Genomic DNA, 25,866 nt, shown 5'->3' on the forward strand with positions numbered 1-25,866 from the left:
CTAAGGGGCGATACCCGGCCCATTGTCTGCCAGAGTCTGGGAGGCCCCAGGGCGTGCTCTGCGTGAGGACCAGGCTGCCTAGAGAGAACCTCAAGAGTCTTCCTTAGACCAGCTTCTGAGTGCTTCCTGACCCATGTTTGGTCTCACCCTTTGGCTGTCAGCCTGGGGCGGGTGAAGGTGTGTTTCTTTTGTGGTTTCACAGTGCTGCGTGGCAGCCAAGGCTTCACCATGCTGAGCCCACGCCCCGCTGTTGGGTACACTCCCCTCTGGGCCACTGTTCCCCTTAATGCAAACCAGCTTGCCACTGGCAGGAGAGGCAAGGACAGGGTGTGCCTGGGACGCTGGTGCTGCTCGGTCACCTTGAAGCTCATGTTGTTTTGACCCGTCTCTTTCCACTTATGCTAACCCGGGCGGCTGTGGTGTCTGGGGGTGTGTTTTAAATGTTCACAAGTGAAATTTCCCATTTTTAAAGCAAGGGCCAAGTTGGCTGATCCCAGAACCTGTGTCCACCCAGGGGAAGATCAATGGCTCTTGACATTTGGACCGATGGCACACTACTGGAACACGTAGGTGACCAAAAGGAAGAGGACAGGGTGTCACCTCCTGACTGGCTACCCTGTGTGTGTCCTGGGTGTTGGAGCTGCCGGGACACATTAGGATCTCAGCTGGTACACACATCAGCCAGTCCCGAACTCTCGCCCACCACTTAGACACATTGTAGCTCTTCAGTAGGTCCCCATCCTTTGGTGCCTTCCACCCCATGAAGGATGCGTGCCTTGGAACCGGGCAGCCAGTTGGCTGAGCCCCCCTCCACCCAGGTCCCCCTCTGATGCGTACCTGGACTGAGCCTTTTGCTGCTGCAGTTGGGCCCTGGGGGCCTTTACCCCGTCTAAGGTCATTCTCCAGGAAGCCACCATCCTAGCAGTGACAGTTTGTCCTGAGTAACTTTGGCTTCTTGGCTCCTGTAGGAATTGTCCGCCTTCGAGATGGGCTGCGAGACCGCTACCCTGTGGAAGATTACCTGGACCTCTTTGATTTGGCCGCACACCAGATCCATCAGGGCCTGCAGGCCGGCTCAGCAAGGGAGCCGAGCGAGATGAACAAAATCATTATTGGTACGGTGTCTGCGTGGCCCCCAGGGCTGGGCAGGGTTGGGGGGACTTCTCTGAGGTCCTGGCTCAGCTCTGCCTCACCTGCAGAGCCCTTGCCAATGGCTGCAGGTGACCATTGAGCCTCCAACTCCCCACTGGCTATCACTCTTATGCCTGTGTAAAATGTTCACCTCATTTGAAACATCACTACAAAGCAGAAAAGCCTAGTCCACTTTGTAACTCCAAGCAGACTCAATATGGCTGAAATGACATTTTTTTTTTTTAAGTTTCCATGTCTGTTTTTACTTAAATTAAGTAGGTGTATGTGACATGGATTCTTGTAGAATCTACTGATTTAAGTTTGGGGGATCATAAATGCAACCATTTAGCCAGGCAGAGTCATGCATGCCTGTAATCCCAGCAGCTTGGGAGGCTGAGGCAGGATGATGACAAGTTCAAAGCCAGCCTCAGCAATGATGAGGTGCTAAGCAACTCGGTGAGACCCTGTCTCTAAATAAAATACAAAATAAGGCTGGGGATGTGGCTCAGTGGTTGAGTGTTCTTGAGGTCAATCCCTGGAACCCCCTCCCCCCCAAAAATAAAATGTAACCAATTAGTCATTGATTTAATACCTGGGCTTTGATAACTGGGTCACTGGGGCTGCATGAGGCTGGAGGATGCATTCCCTGACATGGACAGAACTCTGTGTAGCATCTTTGGACTAATTGCTGATTAAAAGACCCTGCTTGGTCTTTTACAGTTGGGCCCTTTGCATTCAAAATGAGGTTGTTTGATTAATTCTTTCTTTTCTTTTTTTTTTTTTTAAAATGCAAGTGTGTCTTATTAAAAACCAATATGTTTATGCTAAGAATTATTGCATATATTTAGGTGTATACATGATATTTTGATATGATCACCATAGCCAGCAAATTAGCATGTTTGTCTCCTTGTATAGTTGCCTGTATGTTTTTTATTGTAAGAGCACCTAAATTTTTTTTTGGCAAATTTCCAGTATCCCAAACAAGTCATTAACTGGTCATCAGGTCGCATTCTATCTCTGGACTTATTTTTCCAACATATCTAACTGGATGAGGCAGACTGATGTGTTCTGAAAGATGGACATTTAATCTTACAACATATTGCTCAAGCTGGTTACTTGAGGCAGTGATCTAATTTTTTGTCTTCCTAGATCTATTATATTTTGATTCCCCAGGTTAAATGAGCCTCTGAATGAGCAGGATGAATTCAGATCAGCCGCTCAATGAGAACTCCTCCCTGCATGCCCATGTCCAGAGAGCAGGCATGTGTGCCCCAAACCTGAAGGATCGATTTTTTTTCAAACTCAGAAATAAGTCTCTGGAAGCCAGTGAGATTGTTACCCACCCCCACCTCCCCCCACACCACCTGCAGTATGAATTGGCCGTTACTTATTTATGAATGCAAAATTAGGGGCGAACACCCCAAACAGTAAGTCTAATTAATATTTTGCCATAATGCATATGACATGTGCTTCTGGGAGAAGTCTCAGGTTCTATGAAAGAGCTACAAACATTCACACAGGGGCAGGAAACAAAGACTTAGATAATGAATGAAAAGGAAAGCCTTTGTTTGGTTTCCTAATTTTAGTTATTGCTAGATTTTAAAAAAAAGAAAGAAAGAAAGAAGAAGAAGAAGAAATAAAAATACCACACTGATAGTTACTTCAAGCAGAGTTGGGTGGGTTTTGTGGCAGCCTGTGGCATGATAAGCAGGTGCAGAGGCAGAGGAAGAGTGGACATCTGGTCCTGCCTGTCACCACCCGTGACACCACTCTGTGCCACATGAAGAGTCAGGCCTCTGTCCTGGCCTCAGTAGACACATCTATAAGATGGGATTGTTGGGGCCAGGCCAGTTCTAGGCTTTGCCCAACTCTGATGCAGGATTCAGTTCTGCCTTAGCCCTTCTCCCCTGTTAGGTCCTCAGCAGAGATGGATGGTCTCATCACCATGGCTACGGGTCAGAGGGGTTCTTTCCTCTGCAATGAGAGGCACACAGGGCTCAGGACCCAGGTGGCTAGATTCCATGGGGTGGGGGCTTTGGCATGTTGGAAGGTCCCTGACTGTTTGTGGGGCATTGGCCCTAACTCTTCTTAGCACCCTCAAGTGATACTGATGGCTTCTTGAATTGTCTCCCTAGACTACGAGGGCCAAGAGGGGAGGTCCATGCCTGTGTCATTTCCCTCATCTGTCCCAGCACCTGACACGAAGCAGGGTGCATATTAGACATCAAATGATGGTTCCCAGGTGGGTGAGGGATGGATGATGGACAGATGGCAGACAGACAGAGGGACACAAGGGATACATGCCTCTGTGGCTCTGGACCAGTTCCCTTGGAGAGCTGACATAATTGGTGCCAGTCTAGATTCAGATGCTGCACTTGTCTTTTACGTTCTCTTTTTCATTGTGAGTAGACGCTCAGAGGCCTCCCGATGGACTGGTCTTTTCTGTATCCGAGGGTGTTGTGACTTAAAAACCAGAGAGGGAGGGGAAAGGCCAGAATAGAACCGAGACCGTGTGCCTTGACTCGGATTTCCCCGAGGAGGTGACTTGGAGGTTGTCAGAGAAGCCTCTGCACCATTCAGGAAAGCGAGCGTAGAACGCGTTGATTGCCTTTCTTTCTCAATCTCCGAAGACAGGCCTAACAAACGCGAAAAAGCAAACCAGAAAGCGGGATTGGCTCAGTGTCGGCGGGAGCCTTGTCCAATGCCTGCTTTGGCCTTACCTCTGTTCTCTGGGGCGTTCAGCTCTTTCATCCTTTGGTCACGTGGACAGTGATAACCGGGCTGGGGCCTGTTCACCAGCCAGCACTGAGTGGGTGCCAGCTGTGTGCAGACAGGGGAGGGGGTGGGCAGGGACAGATGGTCTTTTAGAGACAGATGCGAGGCTGAGGCCCCTGAGGTTCTGGCGGTCTTCCTCTTGCTGGGTCCTAGAGTGTACCCGCGACCAGCCACCGGGGAGTCAGGAAGACAGACGAGCTGTGCCCCACTCCCTGTAGAGGGTTGGCGTCCCCAGACTATTCCTTGCTCCCTGATGTGTCTTAGAGGAAACTGTCTAGTACATTCTCAGGGGCTTTCCAAATGCCATAGAGCTGTGCGCTGCCAGCGGCCAAACACCGTGAAATGCAGGGTCTGGGTGCTGGTGGTGGTTGTATTTCTGTTCACCCTGGAAGACAGGCTGGGGGCGGAGGACGCTCGGTGTTCTGTGGATGGCCTGAGTCTCCCGACAGAGGTCCTTGGGGTGGGGGCGGGAGCCATGTGGTGGGGGGAGCGCTGGCCCTCCTCTCCCTGGAGTCCATCTGCTGGCCATGGCTGACCGGCTCATCTGTCATGGCTATTGAAGAGGGAGGCAGGCGAGCCTGGCTGGGCCTCTGGCTCACTCGCAGTGGGAGCCTGCACCCCAGCCCCCAGCAGGCAGCTGCTCAGTTGCGGGGCTTTCTGTTTCCAGGGGAGGCCAGCGCCTCCACCATGTGGGATAACAATGCCTGGACCTTCTTCTACGACAACAGCACAGACGGGGAGCCGCCATTCCTGACCCAGGACTTCATTCACGCCTTTCAGCCACAGGCCAAGCTGATTGTCATGCTCAGGGACCCCGTGGAGAGGTGAGCATTTGGGGTGAAGTGAAAAGGCACTTGGGAAAGCAGCATTTCCCCAGCACAAACAAGACTTTGCTTCTTAAAAAAAATAAACAAGCTTAACTTGCAATGCCACTGCTATTTCTTATGTAAATGTTATTCCCAGGGCGAGCCTCCTGCCTTTAAACAAACCATAGATTGTTTTCTTAGCAGTTCTGACCCTGGTCTGTGGGCCTTGGCCCCTGACACTTTGACCTGGGGACATGGGGTGCTTTCTGCTGTCAGGGCTTGGGTACAGCTTGGGATCAGAGATATTGGTGTCCTCTGTGTGGTCTTACTTCTTCTGACTCCGTTGATGCCCTTTTCCTTGATAGCCCTGACTGTGAGCTCTCCAGCTGTCCTTGACACCAAAAGGAAGAAAAATGATGAGCAGATCAGCTTTGCCTTTGCAGTCAGGGGTCGGCCACTGGGACGAGGCAGAGCCCACTCCATAGTGGACAGACTGTCCAGGCATGGCCTGGCTGCTGCTGGGAGGCCTGGACCTTAGTATTTAGTCCAGCGTTCCCTCTAAATGCTACCACATCAGGCACAAGGTGGGCCTCCGGCCTGCCCTCCTGGGATGGCAGTCTACATCAGGCCGTTCAGCGTTTTGGCTTTGAGAGTGAGTCCATCTTGGGGCCATCTACACTGTGGTCCCTTTTCTTCTCCTTACAGCCGCATCGTCCAGGCCTATTATTTCCAAATGGGGAGAACCTGCCAGATGTTTGGAGATGGGGTCACAGCCCTTCATGTCTTGTTTTCCTTTGGGCCAACCACATTTTGTTATGGGTTGAGTCGGGCTCCCCAAAAGGCATTCTGAAGTCCTGAGCCCCAGTGTTTACAGCTGTGGCCTTATTTGGAAATAAGGTCTTTGCAGATGTACTTAAGATGAGGTCATACTGAACTGTGTTGGTGGGATGCTGTCCCTCCCTAAGGCACAGGGTGCATGCCAGGTAAGAGGTGGGAGTTTTGTAGCCTCAAGGCAGGGAATGCCAAGGATGGTTGGCAAGGCAGAGGCAGGGAGACAGGCGGGGAGACAGGCGCGGCTGATTCTCCCTGGGAACCCCCAGGAGGAGCCAGCTGTGCCAACACCTGGCCCCGGACTCCAGCTCCCTGAATGATGGAGGAGATTCCTGTTGTTAGGTGCCCCTGTGTGTGGCGATCTGGCTCAGTGGCCCTTGGAAACATGCACACCTGAGTTCTCACATCCTGGCCCCGATGCTAACAGGAGTCATGTTTGTTGTGGAAAATACTAGAAAATACATTGAAGCACTTTAAAGAAAAAACTGTCATTAAAAACACCTATAGTCTCCCACCAAGATAACTACCGTCTAAATCCTGGTGTGTTCTCGCCCCGACTTCTTTCCTGTGCAGGCCACGTGGGGGCTACTGGAGGGCTTGCTTGAAAGTCCACCCTGCTGAGTGGACGTCCACATCCTCTAGACCTCCACATCCCTCCTGCGGAGTCTCAGAACACTTCTGAGTGGGCTGTCAGGGGAGAGCTGGGCTGTCCGTCCCTTGGCACTGGGCAGGAGGGAGCCTGCTGGGCCGTGCCGCGGGGCAGTTCACTCTCTGCACAACTCCCGGCCTTGGGAGCACGTCTGCCCCAGATCTGGGATGGCCATGTCCCACCTGCTAGTTCCCACGCTGCCGAGGCAGGAATTGGGCTCCTCTCCTCAGGGGGCAGGCTGGCCTCCCCGGCCCAGAACGGTTGACAAGCGGTGGTGCTGTCCTGCAGTCGGGCTGCCTGACCATGGGCCTTCAGAGGACAGGTCCTGAGGTGTTTTCACAGCTGCTCCTTCTCTGGCCCCCACCCGGCCCAGCCCCCTGCTCAAGTTCACAGGGTGGGACATTCTCAGGCCTGTGCCTCTGCTCACCACATGTCTTCCTGCCACTTCTCCTGGTTCCTTCTGGGGACGGTTAGACTGTGCCCAGCCTCGTGGCCCCAGAGTGAGAGCAGCAGGCGTGGGTAGCTCTCTGGATAGTCTGGCCTGGCCTGAGTGTGTGCCATCCCTGCTCTGGCCTGGGGAGATTGGTGCTCCTGGGCGGGGCCGGCCCTGCAGACAGGCATGGCCAGGGCTTGTCGTGGTCCGGCAGACTCAACAGGAGCTGGAGGGGACAGAGGGAGCAACCCTGAGTGGCGAGGGCCATGGAGCTGGCGGAGCCAAGGTCAGGCTGGGCTTTCAAGGATGGGCAAGGGCTTGTCATGGGAACAGGAAGGAAGGTGGGCCACGGGGAAGCCAGGGGGGAAGTGGGCACACGGTGAGCCTTGGGCAGGGAGGGCAGCCATGCTATCCAGGCTCAGCAGAAGCAGGACCTGACTGACTTGCTCCCAGCCCCAGCCCCAAGTCGGCCTCTGGAGGAGGCTTGGGCCCACACTGTCCTTCCAGAAGCCTTAAACCCCCCCCCCCCACCACCAACAACAATCACCCTGTTCTAGGAACGGGAGGCAGAGGCTTCTCACTCCTTAGTCCTCAACTTGACAGAAATACTTGGTCAGTTTAAGCACTTATCGAACCCTGCCTCATGCTGGGCGCTGTGCTGGGTGCTGAGTATTGCATGGTGGTCCTGTGCCTGCCCCCTGGGAGCAGAAGAGTGGCATGGACTCTGGCATGGCCACTGTAACGGGGCCAAGGCCAGGAGGGCAGGCGATGGGGCAGCGGTGATGCCCAGCGGTCCTTGCTGGCCCCCGTGTGAGGAACCCCTGCTCTTTGCTGGCTGTTAACTGGAGGCTGCTCCCAGGCCCTTGCCACCAGGCTTTCCAATGTGGCCATTGGCTTCATGAGAGAAGCAAGGAACAAGGTGGCCAGTCAGAAGTGGTGGTCATTTGCAACCTGATCACGGTGTGACAGCCCATCCTGGTAGCTGTATCTCATTGGCCAGATGCAAGTCACTGTCCTGTCACACTTCCATGCCTCGGGGTCAGTCACCTCTCACCTGGCTCTCGGCATTCCCCACCCAATGCTCAGGACACTGGTGCAGGGCTTTGCAGCCCAGGGAAGAGTGACTTCCAGCCACAGCAGGACTGGACGTTCATGTGCATGTTTTCCCTGTGAGTTACTGACAGCAGCAGCTGTCTCTTGGATTCTTAAACATTTATAAAATGTGCAACAATAGGAATCTCTCCTTTGAGCCTGTGACCCAAGGGCTATCTGAAGTGGCTGGCCCTATCCCCATCCCAGCCAGAAAGGATGATAAATACCAGTGCTTAGGTCACTCTTGAAGAAACAAACGCTCAGAGCCGAGTTCCCATTAGTCTAACTGGCTCCTGGGCCATTGACCCACTTCAGTCATCCCGTGACCTTGTCCTTCTGCAAGTAGGAGATTCCTTGGGCTGCTGGACGGCAGTTGGATCTGTCCAGATTGTTCTTTTCCTTCTGCAAATCAGTTTGGTGGGGGAGGAGATTATGTCTAGTTTTAGATTCACATTTAGCCTTTATTTCTGTCATTGATCAAAGATAAGGGAGTTTGAAATTGTTGGACTTGGGAGCCAGGCTGAATCACATTTAAGTTTCTGGAGAAGAATATAAAGGGTAAGGCCTTCCCCCACCCCACCCCAGGAAAATAGAGGAATGATGGGAGGAAGTGGGTAGGATGGTTCATGTGGCAGAGGCCGGCCAAGAATTCTTGTTCCAAGCTTCTCTCCATAAGAGATTGCTGCAATTTAGAACTAAAAAAAATGCATTCCTATGCTAAATTGGCTCACTTAATTAAAAAGAAGCCACCAATTACAAGCAGATTTTCTTCATTTAATTCTTCTCTTAAATGGTAAAGACGGCTCTTTTCAAATGCACTCTCCTAGCCTCCTGCTTCTTTATTTGTGAGCTGGTGGTAGATTTTGCTTAACTGGGGGGAGGAGTACAGCCCATGCAATGTGAAAAAATGGCTGGGAGATGCTGCCTCCCCACCCCGCCCCTGAACTCCGTGCATTCCTCTCCATTCCAGAGACCTTTGCATTCTGGAGACCCCCACCTGCTAGGGGGGTTTTTGGTGTCTACATCTTGCTTCTGCATGTAGTCTCAGCACAGTGCCCAGCAAGGGCCACCACAGGAATGACTGGTCTTTGCGTTCCGTGGTGATGGGTCCACCAGGAAGGAGAACTCAGCTCCATTAGGAAGTAGAACTTGATTTCCACCCAGTCCCTCGAGCCTGGGAACCGGGTAGCTGTTTTTCTTGGTCTGCTTACAAACACTGATGTTTAGACAGCTCCCTGGACTGGTTAAATGATTAATCGACGTATGAGAAGACTCTAGGAGGGGAAGACGGCGTTTAATGAAGTGCATCCCTTTATAGGCCACTGTTCTTGGGGACACGGTAATGACGGGGCTAGTATTTAGACAGGAATCCCAGTTTCATTGATTTCACGGGGTCTGCAGAGAGCCGTAGGCGTGTGCTGGAGCAGCTTCTGATGCAGAGAGCCTGCGTGCGTGGGTGGTGTGCGGGGCGGCAGATGAGAGGGGCGTGTTCCCCGGGCGGGCTGCGCTGGAACCCTGGCTCTCCTGCTCACTGGCTTTGAGGCCTGGGCAAGTTACTTGACCTCCCCAGCTTCATTTCCTCCTCAGTGAAATGGGAGGCATAGTTTTACCTTTAGGACTGAGAATGGAATGACTTAGTATATGTAGTGATGTGTTTAAACAGTGCTGACCAATGGGAAATATTATATAATCATTAGCTACTGTTATGCATCAGTAATACTAGTAATAATAACCAACAGGATGCTCCCTGAGTCTTTGTTGAGCGCCCTTGATGTGCCAGAGCCCTTAGGTACCTGGGCAGTGCCATCCATACCAACCACCTTCATGATGTCTGCGACAGTCAGGGGCAGGACAGTCCTCTGTGAAATAAATGACCCAGCACCCATTTAGCTGGGCTGCGGCCTGGCTTTGCCTTTTGGACATGTCCTCATTTGGGCTGTGCCAGCAGGTGAGAGGGCAGTCACGATGTGCCCAGAGGTGAGGTGCCTGGGCTCAGTGGAGTTAAGTGACCTCCCCAGAATCGCACCGTTAATGTGCAGCGAGGCTGGATTCCATCACCCAGGCATTTCACTGGGGGCTGTGTTGGTGGCCAGGATGCACACTCTGATTCCACTGTTCCTGTACAGGGGGCTTCTGGGGGCACTTTTGGGGTAGTCCCTGTTAGCAGCATTGGGGACAGAAGAAGCTGGGTAGGGCTCTGATGCAGTCACAATGGAGACCACAGTCAACCCTCGTGGCACTGTGGGGCTAAGGATGGACTTCCGAGATGCTCCCATTTGAGGCTTCTCCTCTCCATCAGCCACTGGACCGGGCTGCCTGGGACGCTCCCCACGTCTTTTCAGCTGAGGGCAGTTCCTGGGGGACTGGGCTGGGAGCCAACAGCAGGATGACCTTCCAGTTTCGCAAAGTTCGGTGGGCAGCAAAGACCCAGTCTTTGTGATGCCTGACCAGGACCAGCCTCATCTGCTGGGCTCCGCATGGCAGGGAGCAAGATGCCAGCCAGCCCCAGGACAAGAACCAGCATGGGCGGAAGGGAGCTGGGCAGACGGTGCCTCTGAGCTGCTCACACTTCTGACTTGAGGCGAGACCCTCTGGCTGTGCAGCCTGTGCCGAAGCCCTCCTCCAGCAGCGGGGCCTCTCTGGGCCTGGAAACGCCGAGTGAGTATGCAGATGTGTCCTGGTAGAGGGAGCCGCCCCCGACTCCTGTAGCCCTCGCTCCGTGGCAGAGTTGCCGAGGACTCAAACGCAGGCTCTTCCCAGGGCTGCCGGTTAACTCCTGGTCCCTCCAAAGGGTTAGGCGGGCAGCCTGGGAGAGGAAGGTGGTGACAGGAGGCCAACGGACTCTGGGCCTCCCTCCCTGCCTCCCTCCAGTGCTCCCTCCCTGGGCCTCAGCCGCGGCCGGGCACCGGGCACCGTCTGGAAGGAGCGTGGCACTGTCTTAGCCGCTGCCCATTGAGTTCCTGGTGAGCTCGGGTGTTTTGCTGCTGGGAACTGCCTGTTTGGGTGTCACCAATACTTCTCTCTAGAGGCCCTAGAAGTGGCCTGAAATCACTTTAATAGGGCTGAACTGTCCAGCTGCCAAGGGCCAGGGGGTAGCCTCAGTCCACAGAGCAGGGGTTACGGGCGGCAGCAGCCAGGCCACAGAGACAGCCGGGGCCCTTGTGAGGAGGCTCTTCTCTGAAGACCACTCTGGGTGGGTGGCACCTAGTGAGGGGCCCTGCCTAGTTATTGGTGGGAGAGAAGCCACCACGCTGGAAGCCCCCCAGTGTCCAACACTGCTCCTTTGGGGATGTGTTTGCAAAGCCCTGGGCCACCCTGTGTCTTCCCACAGGAACTGTTTGGAAAGGGCGGTTCCCTGCGGGAAGGTGTGAGGCCCGCCACACCGGGATAGAGCCACACTGTTCCTCTACCTGAGAAGATGCGGAGCTGGGAGAGGTGTTCCCACAGGCCAGGGCTGGGCAGGGGACTCTGGGCAGCAGGGAGAGTTGGGCGACCTGGGGTGCCTGCAGTGCAGTGGCCACAGCTTGGCTGGGAGGTCCCAGCCAGACTTGGGGTCCAGGGGAAATGCTAGTCCTCCGTGCACCTTAGTTTTCTCACCTGTAGAGACATCGTCAGCATCACAGGTGAAGCATGAGGGGTGCTTTGCAACCCACGAGCTGCCCAGAGGTACAGGGATGCTTGGTATGGCCGGAGAGGTTCCGTCTCCACTGGATGTGATGGCAGGCAAGGTGCGGGAGGAGCCTAGCTGTGCGTAGGAGCCTTGGCTTGTGGGAAGAGAAGACACTGCCGTGGCCCCAGTGGCCCGGGAGCGCCGCACCTGTCTATATGTGTTTTAGGCCCAAACACGGATGTTCTTAGCTGGCAGAAAATGAGCCTCAGCAGTGTCACCTGCGTGTTTGGCCCAAAGTGGCTGTAGACATTTCCTACCAGCGAGTCGGCTGACCAGTCCTACCTCACTGTGCCTTGTGATGAGATAGTCACGGTTTGTGATTCAGGGGACAGAAGGCTCCCTTCTCAGCCATGTGAAAGGGCCTTTCTTCCTTGTAGAAAAGGAATATATAGTCATTATTGATGGCCCCGACTCAGAGTCGCGAAGTTCTCCTCGCCAGGTGTCAGTCTCCTGCGGGAGATGGGCAGAAGGGGAAGAGTGTGGCCAGGGACTCTGGCTTTCGTTCCTGGGACCACATTTATTTTGACCCTCATGTTGCCCCAGACGGTGGGGTAGGAGGAGGGGAGGTGGGGACATGAGTGTGTCCTTATTGTCAGGGCTCATGGGTGAGGAGATGTGGCAGTCCCATGAGTGTCACCGAGAAGCCACAGGTGAGTGCTCTGGGAACAGCGGGTAGCCAGCCCAGGTGGGCAGCAGCCGTTGTGGAGTCTTCGTCCAAGTGTGGTTCTCCAGGGAGCACGTGGTGGCAACTGCAGGCCATGTCCTGGCCAAGGCCACGGGGAGTCTGTGCTTTTCTGAGTTGAAGTGGGACCTTAGTGACTTTGTTACGGGCCTTCTGGGGTGGCCTGGGAAGACCACTGCCGCTTGTCTGGGGGGACTGGATGGCGAGGGTTGCCCAGCTCCGCCATGCGCTGGGAGTCATGAGTTGCTGGCCCGGGGAGGGGGCGTGTTGTGTGTGTCCCAGCTCAGCAGGGTGTGCCCAGAGACACCGCAGGGGAGAGGCTGACCGCAGAGAGGTTTCACCAGCTCCGGTGACCTCGAGCTGGCCCTCAAAGCCTCCATGTAGAGGGAAGGCCCATCAGGACCCGTCATCCATTGGGGCGAGAGCTGGAGTCTCCTGAGCTGCACAGTCACCTGTGCCCGCCGGCCCGCCCAAGTGATGCAGGGTCGGCTGGGGGCCCCTGTGAGGCCCCAGAACACCCACTGTTGGCTGCTGCCAGTTTTCCCGGTGCGCAGTGTGACGTTCCACAGACACATTTGCCTTTCCTGACCGTGGCAACGGAGGTCCTCACGTTCACACCGAACGCTTGTTTGCTGCGCTGTCACCCATTGTGATTGTTTATCAGCCTCCTGGGACTTTCTGAGTAAGTTCTGTGAGAAAACCGACTTTGGCCTCCGAGTCATTGTGTACCTGGAGCAACAGAAGCCTCAAGTGAAACCCAAGAACCACAGGCCCTGAGCCCTTCAGCCATGGAATTGCCTTCTCCCCTGAACAACGAGGGCCCGAGGTCACAGCCTGCAGGGTCAGGATTGGGGTTGGGCGGCCTGGGCTGCTCCTGGGCCATGTGAGCTCCTGGGGCTCCTGAACCTCTCCAGATGTCCGTCTCCTGCGAGAGATGGGCTGGCAGATCTTGGGGTGGCTGTGAGAACATGCGTGGTGCCCAGTGCCGGGCCTAGGGCATCACGTTGGGCCACTAGCATCCACTTGGCTGGAAGCCCAGGGCTGCAGGCGCTCAACCTCACAGCTGGACGGCTCTCAGCCCTGGAGTTGCTGGACACAGGACTGGGGCATCCGCATCCAGGAAAGTGCTTACCACTGAGCTGCCCCCTGAGCCCCTGGCTTTGCTTTAACGGTCATCACTAGCTGACCTATCAGCTCACAGCAGTGGTCCTTAAACATCACTGAGTGAGTTCAGCAGTGGCCTTTGGCACCCACCTGGATTTTCTATGGTGGGACCTTGAGGCGGGGGTCATTGCTGCCACTCCTTTGTCCCCATGGGGAGAGACATAGTTACCTTTAAAGGGAGCTTCTCCTCCCCAAGACCCTCTGGGCCCCAGGACCCCTGCACCGCACAGGAATGGGCCAAGCCACACAGGCCTGAGCGCAGGCCCCTGCCACAGCTTCTAAAATAACCACAGCGCAGAAGGCTGGGGATGGGTTGGGGCTTATATTTGGAATCGCTGTTGGAAACAGTCCTGGCCAAGTGTAACACCCATCTGTTCCGGTGGCTTGGGGAAGGAAAAGGGGTGGCTTGGCAGGAGGGGGCTGGGCAGTCCCCAAACTCAGGGCTGCCCGGACGTCAGCTCCGCTGGGCCCCACCCTGCCCCAGAGATCTCACCCCTCCAACCTCAGCTGCTGCTGCCACCGTCAAGGGCCACTGCCCTGCCTGAAGAAATTTTCCCTTTTATGAAACGGATCTTTGTTCCTGAATCTTCTACCCACTGGTCAGACCTTCAGGAGGACAGAGGGGGTCAGGATCCTTCCTGCCGAGTCTCTGCTTCCCCAGGGGAATCCACTCTGTCCTTCACCATCTGGCACCCAGCTCCACAGGCTCTTGCCTGTACTTTTGGGCCCCTTCGTGCCTGTCACTTGGCTCCACCCTCCCACATTCTCCTCGCCTGTGTCTCTATTAATGCATCCCAAGAGTGCACGGGTGCTCCTGCCATGCCGTGGTGGTTCATCAGGAGCTTGAGTCAGCTGTACCCCTATGTATTTTCCACATTGGTCTCTTTCCCCTACTTCATTGTTGTGCGGTTGATTTTAAAGACTAAACTGTGGACGTGTGGATCTGTCTCTTTGTATTAGTTGTTTGTGTCTGTGCCTGCTCCAGCTTTTTGCCATCCTTCCCAACATTTTCTTTCTTTTTTTTTTTTGGTGGGGAAGGGTATGTACTGGGGACTGAACTCAGGGGCACTCGACCACTGAGCCACATCCCAGCCCTATTTAGTATTTTGTTTAGAAACAGGGTCTCACTGTGTTGCTTAGTGCCTCACTTTTGTTGAGGCTGGCTTTGAACTCACCATCCTCCTGCCTCAGCCTCCCAAGCCTCTGGGATTACAGGTGCGCACCACCCCGCACCTGGCTCTTCAGCCTAATTCTCCAGGAGGACCTAGAGTGCTCCCTGAAGGAAGGGCCCTTTGCTGTGCTTGCCTCCTTTTGGGTTCCTGGTGGGAAGACTGGCCACTTGGCCAGAGTCCTCTCCACACCTGGGGCCGCTGTTCCCAGGTCCTGGGTGGGAGAGTGCTGTTGAATCAACAATCCTTTGTTTCCCTTGAGATTGGGTTTAGAGTCTATTCATTCCCTAGGGCTGTTTAATAAATTGCCTCAACCTTGGTGGCTTAAAACAACAGAAATTTGTCCCCTCCCAGTTCAGGAGACTGGAGGTCTGAGATTAAGTTGCCTGCAGGGTTGGTTCCCTGGGGCGGCTCTGGGGAGCATCTCCCCCAGGCCCCTTGCTGCCGGTGACTTCCAGTGGTCTCGATGTCCTGGCTCCTGGCTGCAGCGTGCTGTCTGCCTAGGTCCCCCATGGTGTTCCCTCTCTGTTTCGCCTGAACCCCTATGATCTCATTTCAAGATCCTCAACTTAGTTACACAAGCAAGGACCCTGTTTCCAAATAAGCTCACAAACCCAGGTACCCGGATTAGGACATGGACGAGTCTGTAGTTATATTGAACCTGCTACAGAATCTGGGTCGAGAGGTAGTGGCCATCTGTTATGGGGAATCGCATCTGCTTGGGTGTCTGCCGATGGGGCTGGATGCAGAGGACCCCAGCGTGGGCCCTAAGAGTGATGCCCAGGGACTCTTGAAGCCCGGCCCAGCTGTGGGTAGACCTGGAGGGGACTGAGGGCTTCTCACCCTGCCGAGGAGGTAGTGGCCCTGCCTGGTCAGGGTTATGAGTTCACCTCGTCACCCCCCAGGCAGATGAAAACCTGCAGTCCCACCTGGGGGTACACTCGCCTGGGACGCTAGACACGTCCCAGGTTTCTCTGGGGAATTGTATGCAATCAGAAGCTTTTTCATGAATTTATTTTGTATCTAAAATTGAGGCCAGTTTACATACTCTTGTTTTATTTATGAGCCAAATGTCCACAAGAAATGTTATTACTACAAGGGGAAAACCTCTCAGTATGGAAACCTTGAGCCAGTGATTGCATTTTTGTGATGGGATTTAAGTGATGGAAATCTAGTTCCACCAAACCATTCGGGTAGCTCTGTGGCATCCTTGGTGAGAGCTCCAGGCTCAGGCTGGTACATGGAGTTTCATTAACGGTTTGAGAGGCGTCTGTGAACTTTCACTGACATCGTGGCTTGGGCTGCTCCCAGTTAGGACTGATTGGGGTCTTTGCAAATCTGATTTTGGCCTCCGTCAGTCAGCCTGTAGGCTCTACCTGAGCCCCACCCTGCAGGGTCCTGGGCAGGATTTCAGGGGTATTGCGTGTCATGATTTTGAAGGACAGTAGCACAGCTGATGTGGCAGTGGACTGGTCATGGGACAGTGCCTGTGGGATCTGGTGGGCCAGTCTTTTCACCGGTTCCTGAGTATGTTTAATGACTCATTTTGAGACAAATCCTGTTGGGGTTTGGGTCTGACCAGACTGAGATCAACAAGATGCCGCTAGGGTGCGCTTGGATTCTAGGCAACCTGTGGGCATCTGCCAAGCATCTCCAGGCCTCAAAGGGGCCTCCTCTGTGGACACTGGAGGGGGAGGAGCTCTCAGGGGATTCAGAGGTGAAAAAGACCTGCTCCTGCCCCCAAGAAGGACATGGCAGTGGGGGAGAAGTAAGGGCGGTGAGAAGGAGCCCTGTGGCCAGCCAGCGAGGCTTCTGCTTCTGCGGGGGTGAGTGAGTCCAGGTGGGAGTGGTGGAGAGGGGGCTGGCAGTGCAGCAGTTCACCCCCAGACACATGTGCGTAGCGAGACTGGCTGGCTGGCCTGCCCTGGGAAGAGGAGAGCCAGGATAGGGGCTGGGGCATAGAAAGCAGGGAGCTGAGGAGAGGGAAGCCCTGTGTGCAGCCCTGGTGCCACTCTGAGGTCAGCTAGCCACTTGTCCCAGGTGGGAGCCACAGTGGGGGCCAAAGGCATCAGGAAGAGCTGCCGGGCACTGGAAGGTGTGCGCCAGAAGAGAGGAGGGTAAACCCCTGGGGAAACGAACAGCAGGAATGGTGAAGGCCGGAGAGGGGACGTCTGGAGAGCGGCCACTTGGCTGTGGTTATGCGGGGCACACTGTGGGGGGGATTTTAGGACAGAAACCCAGAGAGAAGCGTCTTAATGTGCAGTTGCACTCGGCCATCTCTGAGCCGAGGCTGCTGCCGAGCCAGAGACAGAAAAGGATCAGGAAGCTCACAACCTGCAGTTAGTTCCATTGGAGGCAGCTCCTCGGCCGTCTGCAGCAAGGGAGAGAGAGAGGCTCTACCAGGGCTTCTGCCAGGCTGGAAGTCTGTAGGGGAAGAGAGAGATGGGGTTCAACCTGGAATGCAGTCAGAAAAGGTGATTTTACAGCCAGAGAGTGGAGGGTGGAAAGTCACTAGGGAAACTTAAGGGAACCGGGTTCTGCCCGAAGTAGCCGGTTAGAATCTTGCTGAACTCAGGCCAGGAGATCAGACATCCGGGCAGCGAGGACCCTGATCGTACGAAGAGGGTGATTCAGTTTGGGGGTTGGGAGATTCTGGCTAAAACAGCTCAGCAGTGCCTGAAAAACAAATTCCAGCAGCTTGGGTTTAAGGATCCCATCAGCTCTGTGAGTGGAATTCATGGATGGAGCAGCGTTTGTTCTGGCCATAGCCAGGCTCCCGAGAAGCCGAGCCCAGGGTGGGTACGACAGGCAGAAGAAGAGTGTCCAGCAGAAGTGGGAAGTGGGTCGGTTACTCCAAAGTCACTTTCTGTAGTATGGTTACAGCAGAGGGGACTCTGCTCAGGCTCAGGTTGACCGAACCCCTTTTGCTTTTGATCGGTTGCTGGGAGTCCACTCTGTTTTGGAAAACCAGCCTTTTCTAGCCCAGTTTGCTCACCAGGCAGCTGGCTGGAGGACTGCATTCTGCTTTGGTCTTTGTTGAGCCTAGGGCAGAAGCTTAGCCCAAAACAATGGCCTCCCCTGTCTTGTCCTTCACAGAAGGAGTTTTACTAAGATAGGGTGACCAGACAGAGATGGGTGGCCAGAAGTTGAGTCTGGTCAAGGAAGACCACCAGCTCCGGTGGCCAGTGTGGGTAGGGGTGTGGGTGGAGTCCCTGGAGAGAGCAGGCCTGCGTGGATACCCAGCCTGCAGGTGTTCCCCTGCTATGTGCAAGTGCCTGGCAGTTGGGTTAAAAACAGGTTCCTTTGAACCTAGGAGCACACATTTAATACTTTTTGAAAACTGTTTCGAATGCTTTTGAGAAGAGCCAGGAGTTTCAGAGGGGCCCTTGATACTGCAAGCACCCTGTGTTCCTCCAAGAGGAGAGAGGATGGGAAGGAGTGTCACCATTTTCATGGTGTCTTTTTGCTACTGATCATTTCTGTAATAGGGTGTTGTAAAATCAGAGCCTTGGCCTGAGGGGGCTTGGGGTGGCAGGAAGCCTTGCAAATCCTGCTGGTGGTGGTTTGGGGCCAGCGTAGACCTCTCTGGTTGGGGAGGAGGGGTGGCACATGAGGGGTGGAGTGAGAAGGGAACCAGGGAGGGGCTCCTTTGCAAGGGAAGGCAGAGAAATGGTTGTTTCTTAATGAACAAAACCAGATAATGTAATTGCACATTGATTTTCTTTGTCACCCGCAAGGCGTGATTTCACATGGGCGGATGGTGACATCATCCATTTATTGTATTCACAGGTTGTACTCTGACTATCTCTACTTTGCAAGTTCGAATAAATCTGCGGACGACTTCCATGAGAAAGTGACAGAAGCTCTGCAGCTGTTCGAAAATTGCATGCTGGATTACTCACTGCGCGCCTGCGTCTACAACAACACCCTCAACAACGCCATGCCTGTGCGTACGCCCCGCCCACCCCGTGCAGAGCGCCCACTTGGCTGTGGTTATGTGGGGCACATTGTGGAGGGGATTTTAGGACAGAAACCCAGAGAGAAACGTCATAATGTGCAAATGCACTTGGCCATCTCTGATCAGAGGCTGCTGCTGAGCCATATCCTGGATGCAGAGGCTGGATGAACAATGAGGGCTCTTGCAGCAGGCTCCCTGCTTCCTCCCTGCCCATCACCCCGTCACCTACGGTCCCCTCCCTGTGTGAGAGAATAGGATTGTCATTTAGGGAGGCCCTGACAGCACAGGCAGCAATTACTCAGCAGAGAGAGTGTTTTGAAGGGCCTCTCTGCAGTGTGCATTGTCCCTCTGGTTTTAGGATTCCCCGCCGGTGACTTTGACCTTCTTTGCAGGGTCTCCTCTTGGTCCTTGGTCTGTTCCCTGCCTTCCCTCAAGGCGCCATCCTGGAGGTCCCAGACTTTCTCCTGCACTAACAGTTGTTGGTGGCGACCTGGGCACCTTCCAGCTGGGTCCCAGGAGGCCAGGTGCTCCTCAGCAGGGAGTTTTCAGCAGGTGGCTTTCCCGGGTGAGGTCAGTCCACCGTCTGCCCAGAGTGTGGCTGGGCCAGCCTCTGCCTGACACAGCCACATGGGGCATAGACTGCTGCGGAGGGCGGTGGCACTCACCGGAGAGGCTTCCTGCCCTCTGCCTTGTCACCCAGACTGCCTTATCCGAAGGTGGGGCACAGAGATAGCAGGCCTGAACCCCAGCTGCCTTGACAGGGGCTCTGTAATATGGCAAGAAGATGTGACTTGGTTCAGATGACCCCAGACCCAGAGGGCAGAGGTGGGCTTGGGAGCCAGGTGGTGTGTGGGTCCACTTCCTCTCCATTTTACAGATGGGCGTACTGAGGCTCACGGATGGTTTCCCTCCTACCCAGAGCTAGCCTTACGTTAGTACTCAGCCCCAGGTCTGGTGGCCTTAGGAATTCAGGGTGGTCCCCCCTTCCTTGTGCTTTTATGTCTTGCTGGGGTGACAATTAAGCAGGCACCAGTGGTCAAAGGGACATTCGCAGGTGCAGAACAGTGGACAGGATGGATGTAGCTGTAGCAAGTCCTGGGTTCGTTTTCCCTTCTTCTCTGTCCCTGGAGAGTCCGCACACAGGAGGAGGAGCCCAGAACTTGGAAGGGGGGTCTGGCTCATCTTGGGGAAGCCTCACTTCTGGGATAAGAAGAGAATTCCCCTCCTGCTGCAAATCCCAGCACAGCCCACAGGACAGGGGTAGATCTTTAGGACCTGTGGGGACCCTGTTACCTCTTAGTGAGTTCACCGCCTCCCTGTGGCACCTCCTTCTCTGTTACCGCCACAGCCTACTCTCTTCTTCTAGATCCGCAGACTGGCCAGGGCTTCTGCCTTGGAGCAGGGCTCACAGGTATGGTCCCTGCAAACTTGCCAGATGTGCAGACTCCGCCCCTCAGACCTCCTGAGTCAGAAATTTTGCGAGGGGACTTGATCTATGGAGCAGGCCTGCCTGCGGGTGTGTCCTGCACCTGGACCCTGGATCCCTGGTGGCTGCTTCTCTCTGGGGTGCACTTCCCCTGCCTGCTGAGGCTTCTTGTCCTTCAGGTGTTTTGCCAGCCTGACTTCCTGTTCTTTCTCCACTGGTAATTTTTCTCCATAGCCTGTAGCACCATTGGTGATTTCAAATGTTAGTCCTTGGTCAGGTTAGCTGTGTCCCTCAAACTAGACTGGAGCCCCACAAGGCCACAGCTATCTGTGAAGCAGCATCCAATCTCCGTTGCTTGCAGCAGGGCCCTGGCACATGGTGCGAACTTGCTACCTATACACCAGCTGAAGAAATGAATGAATGAATGTGCAGGGAGTTTGGGAGAGATGTGGAGAGAATGTGCGAGGTCCCATCTGAATCGTAGTGGGGGACACAGAGCTCAGTGCATCTGGGCAGAAGCTGGGCCTGGCCAGGCTCAACCTGACTTGGCCTCCTGCCATGCTATGCTCCTGGGGCTCCCTGTGGTGGAACAAGCCCCACGCATGAGGTATTGCTCTTTGAAGTGGCTCTGATGGGTGCTGACCGCTGACCTTGTTCCCCCTCTGGTTCTCTGACTTTCTGACATGGGGTCAGTCTGCCCCCTAACTTCCAGGCTTCTCTCAGCTCTGGTGTTTTCCACTTTAAATGCACTGTGCCCTTGCCCCGGGGCCCTCTCTGTGTGGTTTAGACTTGAACCCTACCTGGGCAAAGCAAGGGAGCTGGAACTCTGAGTGGGGCTGTCTCGAGTGTCCTTGTGCTTCCCAGTCATAGTGGTGATGCTATAGGAACAGAAATGTCCCCAGGGTGCCTAGAACCCTCCCTGGCTGTAAGTGGACAGGGCTGGAGTGGGAAGAGAGGGGTGCTGGGCTGGGCAGATGGGGAGCTTGTCCCTTGGGGAGCAGCCAAGTGCCCAGGAAGCCTGCATGCTCCCTGCCTGGACAGCCCTGTCCATCAGGAGGGCTCACTGCAGGACTCGGCCCCAGGACTCTGGCCCGCTGAGGACACTGGAGGGACTCTGACCAGGTGGGCATGAACCTTCAGAGAATATCCTGTCACTGTGGCCAGGTGCAGGGACAGGCTACAGCTACGCTTGAGGGGCAGCATGCTGCACAAACACTTGACCACTTTCCTTCCAGAAGGTTCTCTAGTTGCAAAGCCAGGCTCTCTGGAAGCGATAAACCTCATTAGTCTGTTCTCCCCCCAGGGAGAAGCCTGCGAGATGCCAGGGAGAGAGGCTTGAAAAGCTCCGAGAGGTCTGCTCCTTGGCGTTGGAGGCCACGCGGTCTCGTTTCTGAGGCTGACGCAGGCTCGTTCCTCGCAGCTCCGGCCCAGCTTGAGGTCTTTTTTATGAGCTGGTGTATGGGTAGAGAGGAATTGTGGGCCGGAGGCAGCTAATGAATTTTGGAGACAACACTCTATTCCCTCTAATTGCTTTCCTTCCTCCCCATCTTCCTACATCGTTAGAAAAATAATGAAATGGAAAAAGAATAGCAAGATATGAAACTTGATAGCATCTGCACATACTTTTCAAGTGTTTCTTCATCTGATTGTTAACTGAGCTCAGCAGTTATGCTGGGGACCATATTGGGCACTGACACAGGGTCTTCCAGAGGAAGGCTTGATGGCCTTCCTTGAAGCCACTGACCCTGCACTCAAGGGGTTCAAGGTCAAGGGCAAGAAGCCTAAGTGAGCCTTAAGCTCTAGGAGGAGCCAGCGCTGGGAGGTGCTCCAGGTGGAGGGGTGAGCCAGAAGGTCAAACTGGACAAGAACTTTCTGTGTGGAGGGCTCTGGAGGCCTGAGCAGGGCTGGTGGTGGCCAGCTCACTGCTCGGCCAGCACATGCTGGTGGCCAGGTAAGGGTGTGTGTGTGTAGGCCCAGACAGGAGCTGTGTATCAGGAGGGCAGCAACGGGCATGGACAAAGGGAGAGGGGTGTAGACAGGGAGGTGGGGAGGAGGCTTCCCTCACTGCCCTCGCTCTGATGCCACTGCAAGTTCTGGAGGAGATCCCCAAACCACCAAGTTCACTCATGTTCTAGAAAAGCTCACAGGGCACACTGAAGGTGGCCATCTCTGTGGTCACGATTTATTTCAGGGAAAAGGTGCAGATTGAAGTCAACCAAGGGAAGAAGGGCATGGGCAGGGCCAGGGGCGCCGGTACAGAGCCCTGTCCTCTTCTCCCCTGGGAGCCGTGGGCAGTGCTCCTGCCCCCCAGCCATGATGGATGCGTGATCGCACTTGTGGACTATTGTCACACCAAGCCTTGGTGCCCAGAGTTCTTACTGGGACTCTCTTACTCACTGCCTTGTGACTGTTGGTCTCCAGTCTCTCCAGAGGTCAGGAGTGACACCTACCTGTAGCCCAGAGCCCCGTCGTTAGTCACTTTGTTAGCCTGTCCATGGCAAAGCTCCGACAAGCCAAGATACTCCTGGTGGGCAGTGCATTGCAGGGCCTGAGATCACCTCCCAGCAGCCAAGGGCGGAGGCCAGACCTTTCTCTGGGTTAACTCTTGACTGCACTGCTGCAGTTTGGCACAAGAGAAAGGAACAGAAGGATGAGGACCAGGAAGTGAGTAGGTGGACAGGAGAAGGGCCTGGGGCCTGTGGGCTTCTTTCTGCACCAGTCACGTCCACATGTGCTCAGCTCACGGCCACGGATGTCCCTGTGGCGCCTGGGTTGTCTGAGAGCGTCTGCGGTGGATTTCCACAGCCTGTTGTGTGCTGGACATAGAGGTTGCTCAGGGAGCAGGGAGAGGGCTGGGATGTCATGCAGAGAGCACATGCTTCCTTGGTTGCTGCAGCCTTGACCTCTTCCCCACACCCAGTGCTCACCAGCCACGTGGAGACATGGCGCTCCTGTGGGGCTGTGGTGAGGATTCAGTGCAGCCAGAGTGTAGAAATTCTCTGTCCACATAGTACAGACTCTTTGTGGCGATTCTAGGGCACCTTGTGTTCAGATACCTCTGTTGAAGGCGACTGTTGGCCAGGCTAATTCTCCCGGGTTGCTTTATTATGAAGGCCGTAATGCTTTTGGAAAAGTGCCTTAGAGAGCCAGGAACATGCCTCCTGAAATAATGCCCTCCTCCTCTGTCCTAGGTGAGGCTCCAGGTGGGGCTGTATGCCGTGTACCTTCTGGACTGGCTCACTGTTTTTAATAAGGATCAGTTTCTCATTCTGCGCCTGGAAGACCACGCATCCAATGTCAAGTACACCATGCACAGGGTCTTTCAGTTCCTGAACCTGGGTATGTGACATGGCTCTGACTGATGGGGCCCAGTGTGAGCCCCATGGAGGCTGGCTCTTGGGGAACTCTCTGGGTCAAGCACAGTCACAGCAAGCTGGGCAGGGATGGGCTAGCTGGGAAGCCCAGGGAATTCCAAAGAGGCCAGGTCAGTGTCTGTTTATTGAGCACCAGCCCCTTGGCCACTGTGCCTGGCATGGTGAGGGAGTCTCTGGGGTGGAGGAGGTGGTCTTCCAGCACAAGGAGAGGACAAGGCCACTGCTGTACTCATTGAGTAACTGGTGGCGTGACATGGGGGGAGGTTACTATTGTCATGGAGGTGTGTCCCCATCTGACGACTGGGGACCCCAGCTGCTGAAGGATTGTGGAAGCTTCGTGGGAAGAAAGGGTGTGTGGTTGGAGCTTTGAAGGACCAACAGGGCAATGTTGGTGGCTGGAATATCCCTGCAGAAGGCACGGGGTGTGGAGGAGGGAACTGGCCATTGCACCGTCTCAGAGTCGCTGGGGATCCCTGGAGCCAGAGTTGGTGACTGTTGGTCACTGGCCACAGCTCTGGGAGGGTGAGCCTACCCTGAGCTTGAGGACACCAGCCCAAGTCCCTAGGGCACTTTGTGCCCCAGACCACACTGCTTCCCATGGCGATGGCTGGCAGGGACACATACAGGTGGGGGTATGCTGTCCATGGGGAGGTGTCACCCAAGGATAGTGGCCAAAGCTGAGGCAGGGTCAGAACGGGCCGACTCCTTCCCCGAGTGCCTCCTGCGGCCCCAAGGACCTTGCCTGGGAATTTTGTTAATTGAATATTTCTTAAAATATATCTGCCTCACTGGGTCTTTTGATTTTCTTTCTCCTTTTGGGAGAGCTGGTAATGTGTTGGAGTGTGGTCACTTTTCTTTCTAAGGACTAGAACCAATTATTCATTTTTAAAAATTTGGCCACCTGAAGACTCCCTAACCTTAATGAGCTTGTGTCTCGTCCTTAAGAGGGACAGTAAGGCCCACTTTTTATCTTGCATAACCTTAGGGCACTGGGATTTGCTAAGGACCTTGTCCAGATCCCGAGAGCCCGGGCTCCAGAGGCCTGACCAATGATGGGTGGGTTGAAGCCAGTGAGCAGCCTGTGTCCCATGCCTGGGCTCATGTGGCAGCCTCAGCTGGCAGCCCTGCCAGCTCGTCACAGGCGTCTCCTCACTGATGTACTTGCTGTAGGTGGAGGTGCAGCCAGCGGGGACTCTGGGCACAGGTGGCCTACAACCCCGCCATGGCCACCTCACAGCCAGACACACAGGTGAAAAGGGACCCCCTGGCATCAGGAGCCCACGTGGAAATGACTGTGGCAGAATCCCAGCAGCTAGCCAGCAGGACACTAAGCCCCTGGACTGTGCCTGGCAGGGTTCTCAGTGCTCAGAACAGGCTGCTGCCCGGGAAAGCAGCCCTTTAAGCAGAGCTGGAGCAAGTCCCCGAGGTGAGCCCGTCCTGAGCACCAGCGGGACTCCCCGAGGGTGGCCTCACACACTGCCCAGAATTCCTTTGCTGTTTCTTAATGGTATTTCCACCTCCCTCCCCCATCTCCTCCAAATGGATCCAGCCAAGGAATTTGAAGCCCCAAACACATTCCTCTTGAAGGAAATCCCTTTCTCGGCACAGAGCAGAGCTGGGATTTTTGCACAGTCCCCTTTGCCGCTTGCCCTGCCTCTGGCCTCATGGGATTCTTTGCCTTTCGTTCCAGGGCCCCTAAGTGAGAAGCAAGAGGCCTTGATGACCAAGAGCCCTGCATCCAATGCACGGCGTCCAGAGGACCGGAACCTGGGGCCCATGTGGCCGGTCACACAGAAGATCTTGCAGGACTTCTATGGGCCTTTCAATGCTCGGCTGGTGCAGATCCTCGCCGATGAAGCGTTTGCGTGGAAGACACAGTGAGACCTTAGTCCTGGCTGTAGGCATGGGGCTCAGCGACCCTGTCATTGCCATGACTTGAACCGTCTCCCTCGGTGGGGAGCTGTTTTACACACAGTGTGGAGAAAACCGGGAGACTCCATCTTCTTTTCCTCCCCAGGCACCTGTTAATTAGAACCATTCCAGAATTTCCTTTGTGAAGTTCAGTAGCTTAGCCCTTGACCCCACAGCGCCCCTCCAGAGGCCACTGGAAGCTGCAGGTGGGCAGGAATTGAGTTCTGCTCTGTGAGCACCCGGAGCCCTGGGGAGGGACGGGCTTGCAGTGCAGAGAGGAGGCCTGGGGAGGCCACAGCCCAACTCTGCTCAGCCACCTCCAGGACAGCCTGAGTCCAGGGTTTGACAGTCCTGGGGTCCTGTGAAGTACCAGCGCTCTCGCCTTGGACTGGCCGGAATGTACACGTCTCATGCTCACGAGCAGTTTTGCAACACTCTTGATTGGATCACTCACCCCATCTGGGTGGAGTACGGAACCTCTTTTGAGAATGGAATCTCTTTTTCTTTTCTTCTTACTCCCAAGTCAGCTCTCCAGTGACATCAGAAATAAACCCTGTTCACAGTTTCCAAGAGAAAAAAATTGTTTTTGGCAGCTGTTCATCTCCAGCCTCGCGTTCTGCCCTTGTAGACTTCATGTTTAACTAGAAAATGAATGCGTTAACAAACCACTTCCTGCATTGGACTAGCCCTAGCTCTCCCTCCTGCCTCTTTAGATGTTTTCTCAAGAAATTCTGTTTATATTTGGAAGGGGAATTTTTGCTGCATGCCGGAATCCTGCATCCTCAAGGAGCTGAA

General features: G+C 54.8%; 1 protein-coding gene across 4 annotated transcripts in view; it reads left to right on the forward strand.

Annotated features, from left to right (window-relative positions):
- Positions 1-25,651, forward strand: part of Chst15 (carbohydrate sulfotransferase 15) — a 70,202-nt gene extending 44,551 nt beyond the window's left edge. For all 4 annotated transcript variants that reach the window (XM_071610829.1, XM_071610830.1, XM_071610832.1 and 1 more), the window contains exons 4-8: positions 969-1,115; positions 4,574-4,730; positions 18,192-18,348; positions 22,978-23,125; positions 24,851-25,651. In XM_071610829.1, the coding sequence (XP_071466930.1) occupies positions 969-1,115; positions 4,574-4,730; positions 18,192-18,348; positions 22,978-23,125; positions 24,851-25,041 (800 nt within the window). In that variant the 3' untranslated portion in view covers positions 25,042-25,651. The remainder of the gene's footprint in view (positions 1-968; positions 1,116-4,573; positions 4,731-18,191; positions 18,349-22,977; positions 23,126-24,850) is intronic.
- The last annotated feature ends 215 nt before the right edge of the window (positions 25,652-25,866 follow it).

Source organism: Marmota flaviventris, chromosome 4, assembly GCF_047511675.1.
Source record: "Marmota flaviventris isolate mMarFla1 chromosome 4, mMarFla1.hap1, whole genome shotgun sequence".
Lineage (NCBI taxonomy): Eukaryota > Metazoa > Chordata > Mammalia > Rodentia > Sciuridae > Marmota > Marmota flaviventris.